This window comes from Tenrec ecaudatus, chromosome 1 (assembly GCF_050624435.1).
Source record: "Tenrec ecaudatus isolate mTenEca1 chromosome 1, mTenEca1.hap1, whole genome shotgun sequence".
Classification (NCBI taxonomy): Eukaryota; Metazoa; Chordata; class Mammalia; order Afrosoricida; family Tenrecidae; genus Tenrec; species Tenrec ecaudatus.
In genome coordinates this window covers 61,742,836-61,756,362 of record NC_134530.1, presented here as the reverse complement: position 1 = coordinate 61,756,362, position 13,527 = coordinate 61,742,836, and the positions used below count along the sequence as shown (strand labels likewise).

At 55.2% G+C, this 13,527-nt stretch overlaps 1 protein-coding gene across 1 annotated transcript; it reads right to left on the bottom strand.

Moving 5' to 3' along the window:
• Positions 1–173: 173 nt before the first annotated feature.
• DNALI1 (dynein axonemal light intermediate chain 1) lies at positions 174–13,358 on the bottom strand. The gene is made up of 6 exons (XM_075554049.1): positions 11,869–13,358; positions 11,027–11,172; positions 4,930–5,099; positions 3,539–3,717; positions 3,082–3,246; positions 174–1,598 (listed from the first exon to the last, which is right to left on the bottom strand). Exons 1-6 carry the CDS (start codon positions 11,947–11,949, stop codon positions 1,563–1,565), a joined length of 777 nt encoding a protein of 258 aa, XP_075410164.1. The 5' UTR covers positions 11,950–13,358; the 3' UTR covers positions 174–1,562.
• Positions 13,359–13,527: the final 169 nt, after the last annotated feature.

Below are 13,527 nucleotides of genomic sequence, written 5' to 3'. Positions count from 1 at the left end.
AGTACTGTCCATTTGCCTCACACACAGCTGCCATTTCTGAGCCCATAATGCACTTGTTCTGAGGCTTGACGGTGAAAGCCGTTCACCAGAGCGAGTGAGTGAAGATCAGCTGCCTCGAGAAACTTGAATTGGCCTTCCCAGTCCCTCTGACAGAAAATGGGGTATGAGCGCAGTTGCAAAGTGTGGGGTGTTTTAATGTGAGAGAGATTGGGGTAGAAACATACAAAACAGTGCAAAGAAAATCTCGGCGTAGGGTCTGTGGCCAGGGCCACAGCAGCTTCAGGTGCTCGTTGAGTGCCAAACAGCCCCCGCTAGGACCTACGGCTTGACTGCTGAGGGTCGTGGAACTAGACTTCCTGAACCACGTTCTTTGCCATGGAGATGACGACAGAGATGGAGACGGGTCACCTAACAGTCTTAGAATTCCTCGGGACATTGCAGTAGGGGTGAAACCGGCCTCCATTTGGAATTGCTTGTACACCGCATGCTCAGTTTAGGGGAGAACACTTGGGTTTCATTAAGTCCTGCCTTTCTTGAGCCTTTCGGCCCTGACCAGGGCGGTCTTTGGGTGGAGGACCTCTGCCGAGGGGCAAGTCCCTCCGGCCGCCTCAGCGGCGCCCTGCCCACGTGAGGTGTTCCAGGAAAGTGCCTGCAGAGGGTATGGTGCTTGGGAACTGTGACTCCTGCTGGAACCCAGCTGGGTGCCTGAGCCGCCCTGAATTAGATGTGTGCCGCCAAGCCAGTCCTCAGCCTACGCAACCAGAGCGGGCCTGAGCCACTGACAGGCTAGTTTAACTTAAGAGCTGGAGCTGTCTGTGGCCTGGTCATTGATCGTTAAAACTGCCTGTGAGCTGGTTAGCTACTAAAGGGGTTTAAAGTGCTCGCGTTAGGTTTGTTTTCTGCAGGATGGGGTGAGCCTTACAACTGGAGGGGAAGCTGAGGTGCAGACAATGGACACCCCAACTTGTATTTCTTTGCAGCCAACACTGACTTCTCCTAGGCGTGACTCTGCCCTTGTTTTCCTAAAGAAAGGGGCCCCGGAGACTTGGTAGGTAGGAACTCGGTACCAAACCAGAGTTCCAGAACAAGTCCCGCGAACTGCGCTAGCGTGGAGCAGGCTTCACATAAGGGAGCACTGAGGCCGGAGAAGCCCCAGCTAACGTCCAGAACAAACTGTATGGACCCCAACAGTCAGGAAGGCGGAAGCAGTTTCATTTGGTCAGAAATCTGGTGGTACGGAGCGGTGAAAAAAAAACGTCGCTTCAGCGGGGAGGGCACTGCAGACAGGCTGATTCTAAGCCTAAATGTTTGAGTTGGCAGATCCCAAAGCAAGCCACATAGTGGGACTAACCTGTGCAACCACCTTCGGGTGCGCCCCACCAGGAGCCTGGCTGCCAGGCCTTAGCTGTTTCATGACGTGGGGGCAAGAGTGTTGACTTCTAACGAGTGTGTGGGTGGTGATCAGGGGCGGGTATATGGCTTGTTCACTCGTGAAACTAGCTTTTTATTACAAAGGGCTTACGATGGGAGAGTAGACCTTCTGCCGACCCATATGGAAATTATCACTTCTTCGGTGCAATGATGCCTTCCAGTTGGGCCTGAAAAAGAAAAACAAAAACTCCATTAATATTTGAAACTAGCAGCCTAACAAATAGTTGAGAGGTGAGAAAAAGTCTCTTGGAGGATAATCCAAAGGCTGCCACTCCAAGCACCCCCCCTCCTTTGTTCCCAACTCCACGTTTTCTACATTAGCTGGGCGGGCTGTTGGGCTGGCGGCTGCGTTGGGAGAAACCAGAGCTGCCCTGGTTTCCATACAATAACAGCTCAGTACAATCTAAAGCCTGAAAAAGGAAATTGAATCAAAGTTGTTGAAATGGTGGTTTTTCAGGGCTCAGATTTCAGGCCTGAGTATGTCTGCTAAGCTAAACATTTGGTGCTCTGCTGGGACAAGAGGTTTGAGAAACAGCACATTTTCGGTCACTCGGACAACTTGACACCCAATTAGAGGAAACTGCTACTAGGAGCAGGGAGCTGTCCATCTTGTATGTAAAGCTTCAGACACGGGAGCCCCTGTTCTGCAGAGCCAGTAAAGTAATTTACTATCCTACTGCGTGCACTGGTGTTTAAGTAGGTCTATCAGGGACTGCAAACACTGCAGCTCTGAGCCACTAAAAACAACTCGCTTGCAAAATAGCCTACACCCCAGGGACTGGACTACACGGCAGCTTGGAAAGGTGCTAAGGTGAAGCCAGCTTTGCTGTTGCCGCCGCCGAGGACACTGGCGGAGGAGCTCTAGGCAGATAAGGGAAGTGGCATCGGGGACTGCTAAGTCAACAGTCTGGAGTCTGGCTGTGAAGGTTCTGTTACTGTGTCACCAACAAGACAGTCTGTCCTCTTAACTACAAACACTTCTTTATCTCAAGTGCTCTGCCCCTTGCCATTCTCAAGAACGTGAGCTTCCCACAGGCCCAGGGCTTAAGCAGCCAGGGAGGAGGGAGGGGTACTCGGGGCTCTTCTAAGAAGGCCAGCACCAGAAAATGCCAACAGCCACTATTACATAGAACTTCAGCCAGCAGCAGAGGCACCTAGTGGCCTGGGTGAAACAGTGCTGGGCCCTGGACCCAACGGTGCTTGGTGCGGGCTCAAGAATTTGTCTTGCTAAAGGTTGCTGGGTGAGGAGGGTGCTGGCCTGGGCCCATCCTTTGAGGGCCTGGAGTCGCAGGGGGCCTGGTGTCCAGCCTGCCAGCCCTAACACCAACTGCCCCATCACCTCAGCTGATCAGAGCCAGGGCAACAGTGCCTTTGGGTGCGCACGTGGGGAAGCCCCTGGCGGCCTCAAATGCCACGCCACTGGCATAACACGTCCACAGAGCCCACCAGGCAGACCCAGGCCACAGGAGAAAGACCCCCAAGTCCCAGCTAGGGCTGGGGAAGCAGAGCCACTTGGTCCTGAGGATGGACAACTGTTCTTTGCCAAGAGAGCAGCCTTCCAGGAGAGCCGGGTTGAGGGACCCTGGGCGGACAGCCCTTGCAGACGGAAGTGTCTGGCCGCGGAGGGCTGCGTGTGCGCGCAGGGCTGACCTTGAGCTGCTGGTTGGTGCGCTTGAGGAACTGGATCTCCTCATTGTGCTTCTTCTCTTCCACCTGCCGCCTCTCGCTCTCCCGCTTCTCGGTGGCCTCACACTTGGCCTTCTGCTCGTTTACTTGCCTCTCCAAGTCTCTCTTCTCCGTTTCCAACTCTGCAATCTGAGGACAGGGAGCCCCAGTCAGCTGGCCACGGCACCAGGCGGGCTCCCTGGTGGGGGTGCCTGGCATAGGGAGGGGCTGCGGGCCCAGCTGTCCAACCCAACCTATTGCTAGAGTCTGCATCGGTGACTGGCATGAGCGTCCCTGGGGGATCCAGCCACTTGGACTTGGGTGGCTGGTCGGGCACTCGGGCTTCCCTGAGCTGGTGCGAGGGTGTGGATGTCTCGCTGGGTGGTGACCGTGGGTGGTCCTGGGGTTGACCGTGACATAGGCTCCTGGGGAAGCCACTCACTCTCCTCTCCATGTCCGACTTCCCCTGCTCGGCCTGCAGCGCCTTCCTCATGCCGAAGGCCACGCTGCTCTCGTACAGGGTCTGGTAGGCGGCAATGGTCATTCGGATCTCGTCCCGCACCCGAAGCAGCAGCAGACCCCGCTCCGCACAGTTGATGGTGACCTCTCGGATGAGCTCATCTGCCGTGCACACAGCTGGGTCAGGGTGGGCGGTGCACCAAGACCACCTTCCTACTGGGAGGGCCTCTCACGTGGGGGCAGGGTTCCAGGGGAGCATCTGTGGAGCCACGTGGCCACCACCAGCTATAGTGGGCCCTCAGGAGCAGCAGGACAGAGGGAAATGGGCACCCAGGTGTCACCACCCCTTCCTGACCTCAGGCAGCAACAGGGCACGATGCAGAGATTTCATTCTTGGTGGGATGATCGTCGTGGGCCTTTCCCCAGCAACTGGGGAGTCCTGTGTACCCCTGGGTCTAGAACTCCACCCCTGGGGGGGGGTATGCAGAGGACTAAGCTCTGGGCTGTTAACCAGAAGGGTGGGGGTTCAAACCCACCAGCAGCTGCTCGGGGAGAAACGAGGCAGCCTGCTTACAAGCAGCTGTCCAGCCTCAGAAACCCAACCCTGTAGTCAAGAGTCCACCTGACAGCAGCGAGCTTGTTCTTTGGTTTAGGGCTTGCCCTGGGGAGTCCATAAGCAGCACAAATGAAGGGGAGCACCCACCAGCCGCTGAAAAGATACCCTGGACAGTCAGCTTCCGAGAGACTCCAGCCTTGGAAGCCCAATGAGCTGTGCAGCGAGTGCGCCCCAGGTGTGTCCACCAGAAGAACCTCATCCACAAGGCTGCCCGTGCTGCTGCACCTGGCAGCCGGCCCAGGACGGCCAGCCCCGGTTCCCGTTAGGGGCCCGTGATCATTTCCTGCTCCTCTTCCACGAGCTTTCTGAAGCTGCATGGAATTTTCTGGACAGAAGGCCCAATGTGGATGCATGGACGTTTATTAATGCAGAACATTTGTTTTCCGATGACTGCATTCACACGGACTTTTCCAGAAACTTTGCAAACCACCGAGATAAAAAATGCAAGCTACAGGAAATATACAAGGGGGCTTCAAAAAGTTCACGGAGAAGTGGAATGAGAAGACCCTGAGATTTGACCACAGACTTTTTGAAGCTCCTTCATAAGTTTTATTACCCAAGAGATTGGATATTATTGCCAGATTTGCTAAGCAGTGAGGCACCCAGGTTTCCAGACAGCGTGCCTGGTGGGTGTGTGGGGTGCAGAACATGGAGGAGGGTGATGAGGGTGTGCTTAGTGTCCAGGTGCGGATGAGCACAGGGCGGGGAGACCTTCCACGTGGCTGCGGATGGGAGGCTGGGGTCGGGGGTCCACTCACCAAAGCACTGGGAGTAGAGCTCCCGGCGCACAGGGCAGATGCCAGTCTCCCGGGCCTGCCGCTGCTGCAGCTTCAGGTCCAGCTGCTCCTGGAGGTGCACCACGTCCATCCTGGTGCTGGGGGTGCTGGACACTTGCTGGATCCATAGCTGAGTGTCTTCCACCCACTCCCTGCGGCACAGACAGCGCCCGCTGAGTGAAACCCACTGACCTGACGGCCCACCGGACGAGAGCAGAGGCCCTCTGAGCGGCCTGCCTGTGCGGGAGGGCGAGGAGCCTGCCAGCTCCAAAGTCACCCCCGCTAGGCTGCCTCCCCAGGGCCTTTCCATGAACCCATCAGCCCCCCTTCCCGATCCTGCCCTCTTGCGCTGAGGGCACACGAAGCTGGGGGCTTGGTGGCCATTCCCACCGGCTCGTGGGGTGACAGACACAGGACACCTCAGACCTCGTGCAAGCCAGAAGGGGTGCCATGAGTCCTGGCCAGTGGGGCATGGCGGTGGCAGGAGAGCCTCAGATGGATGCTCCTTGGTGGAAAGGATGTTGGTTCCACGAAGGGAAGGGAAACAGCCAGAAAGCCACCCTTTTCTGGCCTGGTGATCTGCTCCCCAGGGTCCCGCCCCTTTGGAAACCCAATGGAGCAGTTCTCTGCACGGAGGGCACCTAGCCACTGCTCACCTGAGCCCAGACTCTGTCACCCACAAATTACATGAAGAAGAGTCGAAAAGGTATCGTGTGTGAAGGCCTGCCTGCCCCGCTACACCCCAAGGCATGCTGAGGGGTGCATGTCACTCCAGGCGTGCCAATGGCTGCCCGGGTCCCAGGCTCACTGGAGAGCTGCCTGCTTGGCAGTGCTCAGGCCACCCTGCTGACCTCTGCTGAGCCAGCGCCGCCCATCAGCCATCTGCAGGGGGGCTCACTCTACTGCTAGTCCAAACCTCATCACCTTCCCTCTGGAATGGCTAGTCCCGCGTACAGCCACTCCACACTATCCACAGTGCTGCCATTTCTGAAGCAGACTGGGTGGTGCCTCTCGCCTTGTAAAAGTCTCCCCGGGGGCTCCCATGGCCACAGCAGTAGCGGCCACACATTCTAGCTGTGGTCTACAGTGAAAAGTAAAGGTGGCGTCATGACCTCAGCTGCACGCACACACACGCACACACCCACACACACACCTTAGGTGTCAGGGCTCTTTCAGGGACACGTTGGGCTACTAACCTCGGGGGCAGGAGTTGGAACCCGGCAATTGCTCCTCGGGAGAACGATGAGGCTTTCTACTCCCATGATGGTGCACAGCCTTGATAACTGGCAGGGGCAGCGCTGCCCTGTCCTACAGGGTTGCTGTGGGCACAGCGGACTCGATGGCAGTGAGTCTGGTTTTTGGTAAATGGGCCCACAGGTGACCTTGACCATCGAAGTTCCTGCAGGTCTACTCCCTGTCACTTCCTCTCTAGGCCTCTCTGCCCGGAATGATCTCCCCTCCCTCATCTGCCTGATCAGCTCCTTCCCCCAGCTTCACAGTCAGCTCTTTTCTGACCTGTCCCCCCTTGCCGCCACCCCCCAACACAAACACAAACAGACGGCCCCTCTGTGCATCACTGCTCCCTGGAAACTCACAGCAGATCCCAGCCGGCCCTCCCACAGCACCTGGTCCATCCTGGCAGGTCCTGAGCAATGTGCAGGGAGGGTTTGGTCGACATTGGTCTTTCAGCTTTGTGTCCTCAACACATAAGGCCTGATTTACATTTTGGAATTGAGAAGGAATGAGGGGATGCACCTAACAGTAACAGGTGAGGGGGCGGGGAGAGAAAGGATATATTTATCCCCAAATGTAGACCGCCAACTAGAAGCCCAGTGCAAGGCTCCCAAGTCGACCTGCCTAAAAGGGTCCCTGTGGACAAGGGCCTGGAGTCCTAATTCAAACAGTGACTCTGGGGCCCAGGCTGCCTCGTCAGCGTTGGCACACAACGCTAGTGGACAGTGATGGCCAGGTCCTCACTCCTTCCAGGACAATCCCATCCCCGTGACTGACTATGAGCAGTCACAGGTGAAGCAGAGGTGCCCTGTGCCATGATGGGAGCCTTTAACTCCTGGTACTCCCTGGTCTCCCAGCCCCTGTCTTCTTACGTCTCGGCGATCTGGGACGAGCTCTCGAGGGCTATGAACGCCTGAGCAGATGAGCATGAATCCGACTCCTAGGAGTGGAACCAAGCTTTTAGCAGTTTGTGATGACCACTGGACGAGATTTGCTGCGGTGCATCTTTCTCAAGCCAAAGACAGGGTGTTTTTCAGGGATTACTTTTCACGGGCAGGCCTCCCTCAGTTGGTGTCCCAAAGTCATTCTCTCAATCAACAAATGTTTTCTGAAATGCTTACGCTCCATGCACTGGGCATACAGCCAAGTCGTTATTCTCCTGGAACTTCTATGCCAGTAGTGGGGGGAGGGACAGACTACAACCCTGTGGTTATGTGCCAGCTAACGGTCAATATGGCTCCAGAAGAAGACAGCCGGGCAAGGGGATCGTGTTGGCGAGGAAGTGCTCTTTTATATTGGATTTTCAATGAAGGCCTTGTTGGAGACAAGACATTGAACAAGACCCAAGTAAAGAAATAGAGGCAGGGAGGGAGGGGATAAAAAGAGGAGCTGATACCAAGGGCTCAAGTAGAAAGAAAATGTTTTGTAATGTTGATGGCAACATATGTACAAGTGTGCTCAATACAACTGAATCATGGATTGTCATAAGATTTGTAAGAGCCCCCCCCACCAAGAAAATGATAAAATAATAATAAAAAAGAAATAAATCGAGGCAGCAACCAACTAAGGTGCAACTACTGGTCTCTCCCGGTCCAGAGCAAAGAAGAGTGAGGAAGATCAAAGACACGCGGGTCTAATCCGATAAGACTAATGGATCGTGCAAACTGAGACCAGAAGAACAAGGTGGTGCCTGGCTCCCACTACCAGCTGCGGAAGGTGTTGGAGAGAGTGGGAGAAAGATGTGGAACAAAACCCAGTCATACAAGAGACCAGGCTTACTGGTCGAACTCCCGAGACCAGGGTCCTGAGTCACCTCTCAGTCTGGGACTGAACTTACCCTGGTGGCTCAGTTTTCAGTCCAACAATAGACGAGGCTCTAAGGGAACCGCACACTCGGGAGGCACACACGCCTTCGGATAATCACCCACTTGAGATCAAAAGGACGGCACTGACTCAAGGGCCAAGTTCAAAAGGGTTAGGACAAAAGGAGGAACTTTGTGGGGATTGCAGTCTATGGCATGAAACAATGCGTATCATGGCGGTGGGGGGGGGGGGGGGAAGCAACTGGCCAGGCCCAGAGGAGGGAAAGGCCGGATTGGAGTCTCAAGTGGATTGGGAGCAGCCACCCAAAGGACACCAACGAAAGAGGTCCGGGAAATCAGAGCAGAAACTGGACTGCAGTCGCTGCTAAGAACCTCTTGCCATGTGACCAAGAGAAATAGATGGTGCTCGGCCACCATTCCTGAACACTTTGATGGAGGGCCCACTAGATGAGCCTGGTCAGGATTTCTGAGTCCGTAACAGGTTCTTCAAGGCACAGAGGAGAACGTGAGGAGGCAGGGTCCTCTGTGAGGAAACAATCCGAGCAGACTGTGAGAATGAGGACAAACAGCAGGCAGAGGTCATGTGGCTTTAGCACAGTGACCAGGAAGAATAAGAGGAGATAAGATGCATGATGTGGTTAGGTAGCTAGAGAGAGGGACAGGGGGGTGTCCCTCCCATGCCTGCGAAGGCCCCCTAGAGGCTGGAAGGGAATCAGACGACCCTGAGGCACCTAGGAAGACCCCTTAACTGAGCATACTCCAATTCAAGCCCCAGCCAGGTGGGCAGTATACCTGGGAGGCCCAAACTAGGCCCAGGAGGGCTTAATTCAGCCACTGGGGTCAACAATGCCTTCAAGCAGGCCTCCCCAGCCAGAGATGTGAGATATCCTGGCCCAAGGGAAGCCGTTCTCTGTGCTTTTTATCACGCTCCTGGTCAGGGGCAGGTGGAAATAGGAGGCGCACACACACCTCCCGGGTGAGCTCTCCTCAGCGCCCACTCTCGGCTGGCTTGGGACCCACATGCACCTGTGCTGGGCCTATTCGGGCGGGGCCCATAGCCTCTCTTTTCCCCTGCCCCAGCGCTCTGGCCTGTGGTGCACTGGCAGTGCGCTGTTCTGGGAGTTTGCTCCTGTCCAGCTGTGGGCCCCAGCACAGCTTCCGCATGGCTTGGCACGCTACCCTGAAATAGCGTGTACCCTTTTGAGACTGCGAAACCTGAAACGTCTCCCGCCCGTCATAAAAACTCACCTGGATCACAGACCAGGCTTCGGCGTGAATTCTTTCTCATGCAAAGCCAAGAACCAAGGTGTTACCCATTTGAGAAACCTCACAATGTCATGGTCCTCCAGGCCATGGTAAGGAGCTTTGGTTTTAGCCTAAGTGAAATGAGCAGCCTCTAGAGGATTCTGGGAGAAGGTTGCCATGGTGTGACTTCTGACTTAGGGGTGAAGAATAGATTGTTGAAACAGAGTGGAAGCAAGGTTTCCAAGTAGCCCAGTGGTTCTCAACCTTCCTAATGCCTCGACCCTTTCATACAGTTCCTCATGTTGTGACCCCCAACCATAAAATTATTTTCGTTGCTACTTCTTAACTGTCATTTTGCTACTGTGATGAATGGGGAGACCCCCGTGAAAGGGTTGTTTGACCCCCAAAGGGGTCAGGACCCACCACTTGAGAACTGCTGAAGTAGACAGTCCCGGGGGTGAGAACTAGTGATGGGGAGCAAGATGGTAGCGGAGAAAGTGGTCAGGTTTGGGACATCATTCAAAGGGAGCGCTAAATCATATGATGAAGGGCCTTCTGCCCTTTGTCACCCTGTGAGTGACGAGGAAGAATGAAGGGCAGCCTGGAGTTAGGATCTCTTGAGAAGGGGTTGGACTGGGGCTGAGCAGGCTGAGGGCAGAAGAAATGCAACTTTACACGTTTTGAGCTTGAGCTGCCTACTAGGCATCTTCAGGAAGATGAGGAAGCACAACCGGCGGGTCTGAGATTTAGGAGGGAAAGGAGCTGCAAGAACACATTTGGGAGTCATCATCATCACTGCTCTTCTCTGCCAGAGTCAGCCCCCAACACGTGGCAGCCATGGCCAAAGGAAGGGAAGGCTGTCCAGTCTCGTTAGACCAGCCGCTTTAGCAGTTGCGGCGGGGACTGCTGTCATGCACAGGGTTTTCCCTAGCTTGTTTTCAGAAGGTGATCACCAGGTCTTTCTTCCTAGTCTGGACTTTCTTGGACTGGACGCACCACTGAAACTTGTCCGGCACCACAGCAACACACAAGACGAATGTGGTGCGCAGACCTCCAACATTTTGGTTCGCCGCGGATACCATTGAGGAGTGAATCATTCGCACCAAACAAGGACTTCTTACTCGCATATCCCCAAACCAAACTCACTGGCTTCCGGTGGATTCCGGCTCACCTCCAGCTATGCCATCGAGTCAACCCTGATTCCTGTCCAGCCTGGAGGACAGGGTAGAACTGCCCTGGTGGCTTCCGAGAGTAGAACTTTTGACCTGAGTGGACACCCTCGTCTTTCCCTCACGGAGCAGCTGGTGGTTTCTGACTGCTGACTGCAGTTAGCCGCCCATTGGGTAGCCAGTACATCCCCAGAGCCTCCTTTTCTGACCCACAGAGCCCCTATAAGACAGTGGAACTGCCCCTGTGGGTTTCTGAGACTGGATCTTTTACAGGAGTAGAAAGCCTCATTTTTCTCTGAAGGAGAGCTGGTGGTTTCTAACTATTGACCTCGGGGTCCACAGCGCAGCGAGTAGCCCACTATGAAAGCCATGAGACTCAGTGAGAGCACTCAGAAAATGAGGGTAGATAACGAAGAGGTTTCTCCCACCCTCCCAGGAGTCAGTCGCCTGCAAGCTCTAGAAGCTTGGAATGCTGGAGGCGAGGGGAGGTGGGGGGGATGTGGAGGGACTCCAGCAGGGGCCAGAGCATGCTGCCTCTTGCCACATCCCCAAATTCTGAGATCCCCAAAACTCAGCCTTCTCCCAGCCATTGGTCTTGTTTATTTTTACCTTGGGGGCAGAATGGCATTCAAGATTTCTTCCGCCTGCTTTGTAGGGTCTGGGACACAGGATGTTGAGGGGACCTTGGTCTTTGGTGGCTGTGGGATTGGCCCTGAGGGTCCAGGCTGCTGGGGGCTGACTTTCAGTGGCCGAGCCTAAGAGGAGGCAGGTTAGGAGGTAATTCAGGCACTTGGATCCACATGTCCCAGCTCCTCAGAGTGCACCTCCTTGTCCACTCTTTCCCCCACTCTCCCCCCCAGCTTCGGCTTCTGCCTTTTCAGCAGAGGTTATGTCTCAGAGGCCAGGAATTGCAGCTGTTCTCATCCTGAGCCAATGCTTCCCGCACAAGGGCTCAGACATCTGTCTCCATCCTTCTCTCAAAAACTCACTCCATCGAGTCGATTCTGACTCATAGCAACCCTATAGGACAGGGGTAGAACTGCCCCAGTGGGATTCTGAGGCTGGAAATCTCTACTTCGCTTTCCACAGCTGAGCGACCAGTGGTTTGCAACTGCTGGCCTTGTGAGTGAGCAACCCAAAGCGCAACCCATTGCAGCACCAGGCCTCCCCATACCTCTAGTGATGGGGGAATCACTACCTCATCTACTCTTGGACCGCGCTACGCATCCATCTCCGGCTCACGTCCTTCCCCATCTGGAACCGAGCCTCTAAGGTCACACCCAGAGTCTGGGTTTCTTGAACTCTCTCCACCCTCCTTCCCAGTCCTAATCCTCTCTTGCCCTCTGTCCCTGTGGCTTCCCCACCGACCCTCAAAGAGAGGCTGCGATGCCTTTCTTCTCCGTAGCTTCCCGGCTTCCCCTGGGCCGCCCCACTCCAAGCCCCATCCTTACTTTGGGAGTCCGTTTCTCTGTGTTTCGGCTCACCAACACCGGCGTGTCATACTTGAGCAAAGAGTCCGCGGGGGGAATCATGCCGGTAACGAGGGGTAGTAACCCAGAAGTGGCCCCTTCAGGCTGGGCCTGTTTGCCGTCACCATGGAAACCTCCACTCCCAACTCCATGGTCTGGGCGGGGCTTTGGAGTGAGGCGGGTCTAGCAGCGCGAGACGCTCCTTGGGCACCGCAGCGACCCGGCCCACAAAGGTTCTGCTTTGTTAGCTTCTGGGTCTTCCGTCTCCAGTTCACCGTTGTTGCTCCGGGGCTTTTGGAGGCAGGTTCGAGTCTCTGCCCTGCTTTTAGGGTGCTCGCGATTTGAATGGACATGCCCCCTTCGTAGGCCTGTGGAGTTTCCTCCTGTTGGGTTCTTTTGTCTTTTTTAATAATCAGTGGAAATATGACTGCACTGAAGAAAGTGCTGGGAAGGAAGGAAAACGAATGATTTGTCCACAGTCCACTGTGCGTGCATTCCCTCCTCTTCTTCACGCGTCCCTAAACATACGTGCCGTCTGCACCCAGGTGTGTATCTTGTCCTTCTGAGTTTAAACAAGTCTGTGATTTTCTCCATTTGCCATTCAGGTTTCCCCTGCGACCCCAAAGGAGAACGTTCCTATGCACCCGTTGCTAAACGGAAGTGACATAAGCAAAGAAGCAATTGTCACCAATTGGTATCGGAGGGATTTTGACCATTTCTAGACTGAAAAAAAAAACCCTAGCAAATCTAAACCTAGCACATAAAACCTAAAAACAAGACAAAAAACCCCGATATTTGATAAATCCACAGCCTATATAAAGTAGAAAAATGGGAGAAGGGGGAGGAGGGATAAAGGGAGCGGATATCAAAGAGCTCACGGAGAAAGAAACGTTTTGAAAATGATCTTGGCAGTAGTTGTGCAATTATGCTTGACCTAACTGAATTGTGGGTTGTTATGATATCTGTAAGCGCTCCCAGTAAAATGAATTTTTTTTAAAGTAGCAATCATGCCGTGTAGTTCCAGGGAAACCCAAACCGACCAAACTGACTGCCATCAAGTCGAGCCGAGTCGTAGCGTCCCTACAGGGCAGGTAGGCGAGCGCACGGTGAGTTTCGGAGGCTGTCACTCTTCGGGGGAGCAGCAAGCTCACCTTCTCCGGCGGAGCGGCTGGTACCTTGCCGTCAGCGGCCCGTCGCGCCGGCTCCGGGGGTGCTGCTCCGGGGCCCGCCTCCTCGGGGGCCAAACAAACAGTGGATGCCGGCTGCACGTTTCGCCTTTTCCACCAGAGCGGACATCCTGGCCAGGCTTCCGCCGGCTGAGGTCTGAAGGCCTCTCCGCAGCGAAGCGGGCACCAGCGGCCTGGGGGAAAGCAGGGGTAAGTGGATCGAGTGTGTCCGCAGCAACACTGCAGGTCATCGGCGGCCCACACAGCTCCCTACTGAGGCACATCTGGGTTACATCCGTGTTTTATAACGACGCATGCGCGCAGTCTCAGCCTTGAAGCTGCAGTTTCTCCAGAGGCGGACTTTTGAAACTCCCGCCGCCGGCGGCCGGCGAGAAGCCCCGCCCACCGAGGGGGCGGGGAGCGACGCGCACGTGATCGACGCCTCCCGCGAGGGCTTCTGGGACTTCCCCGGACC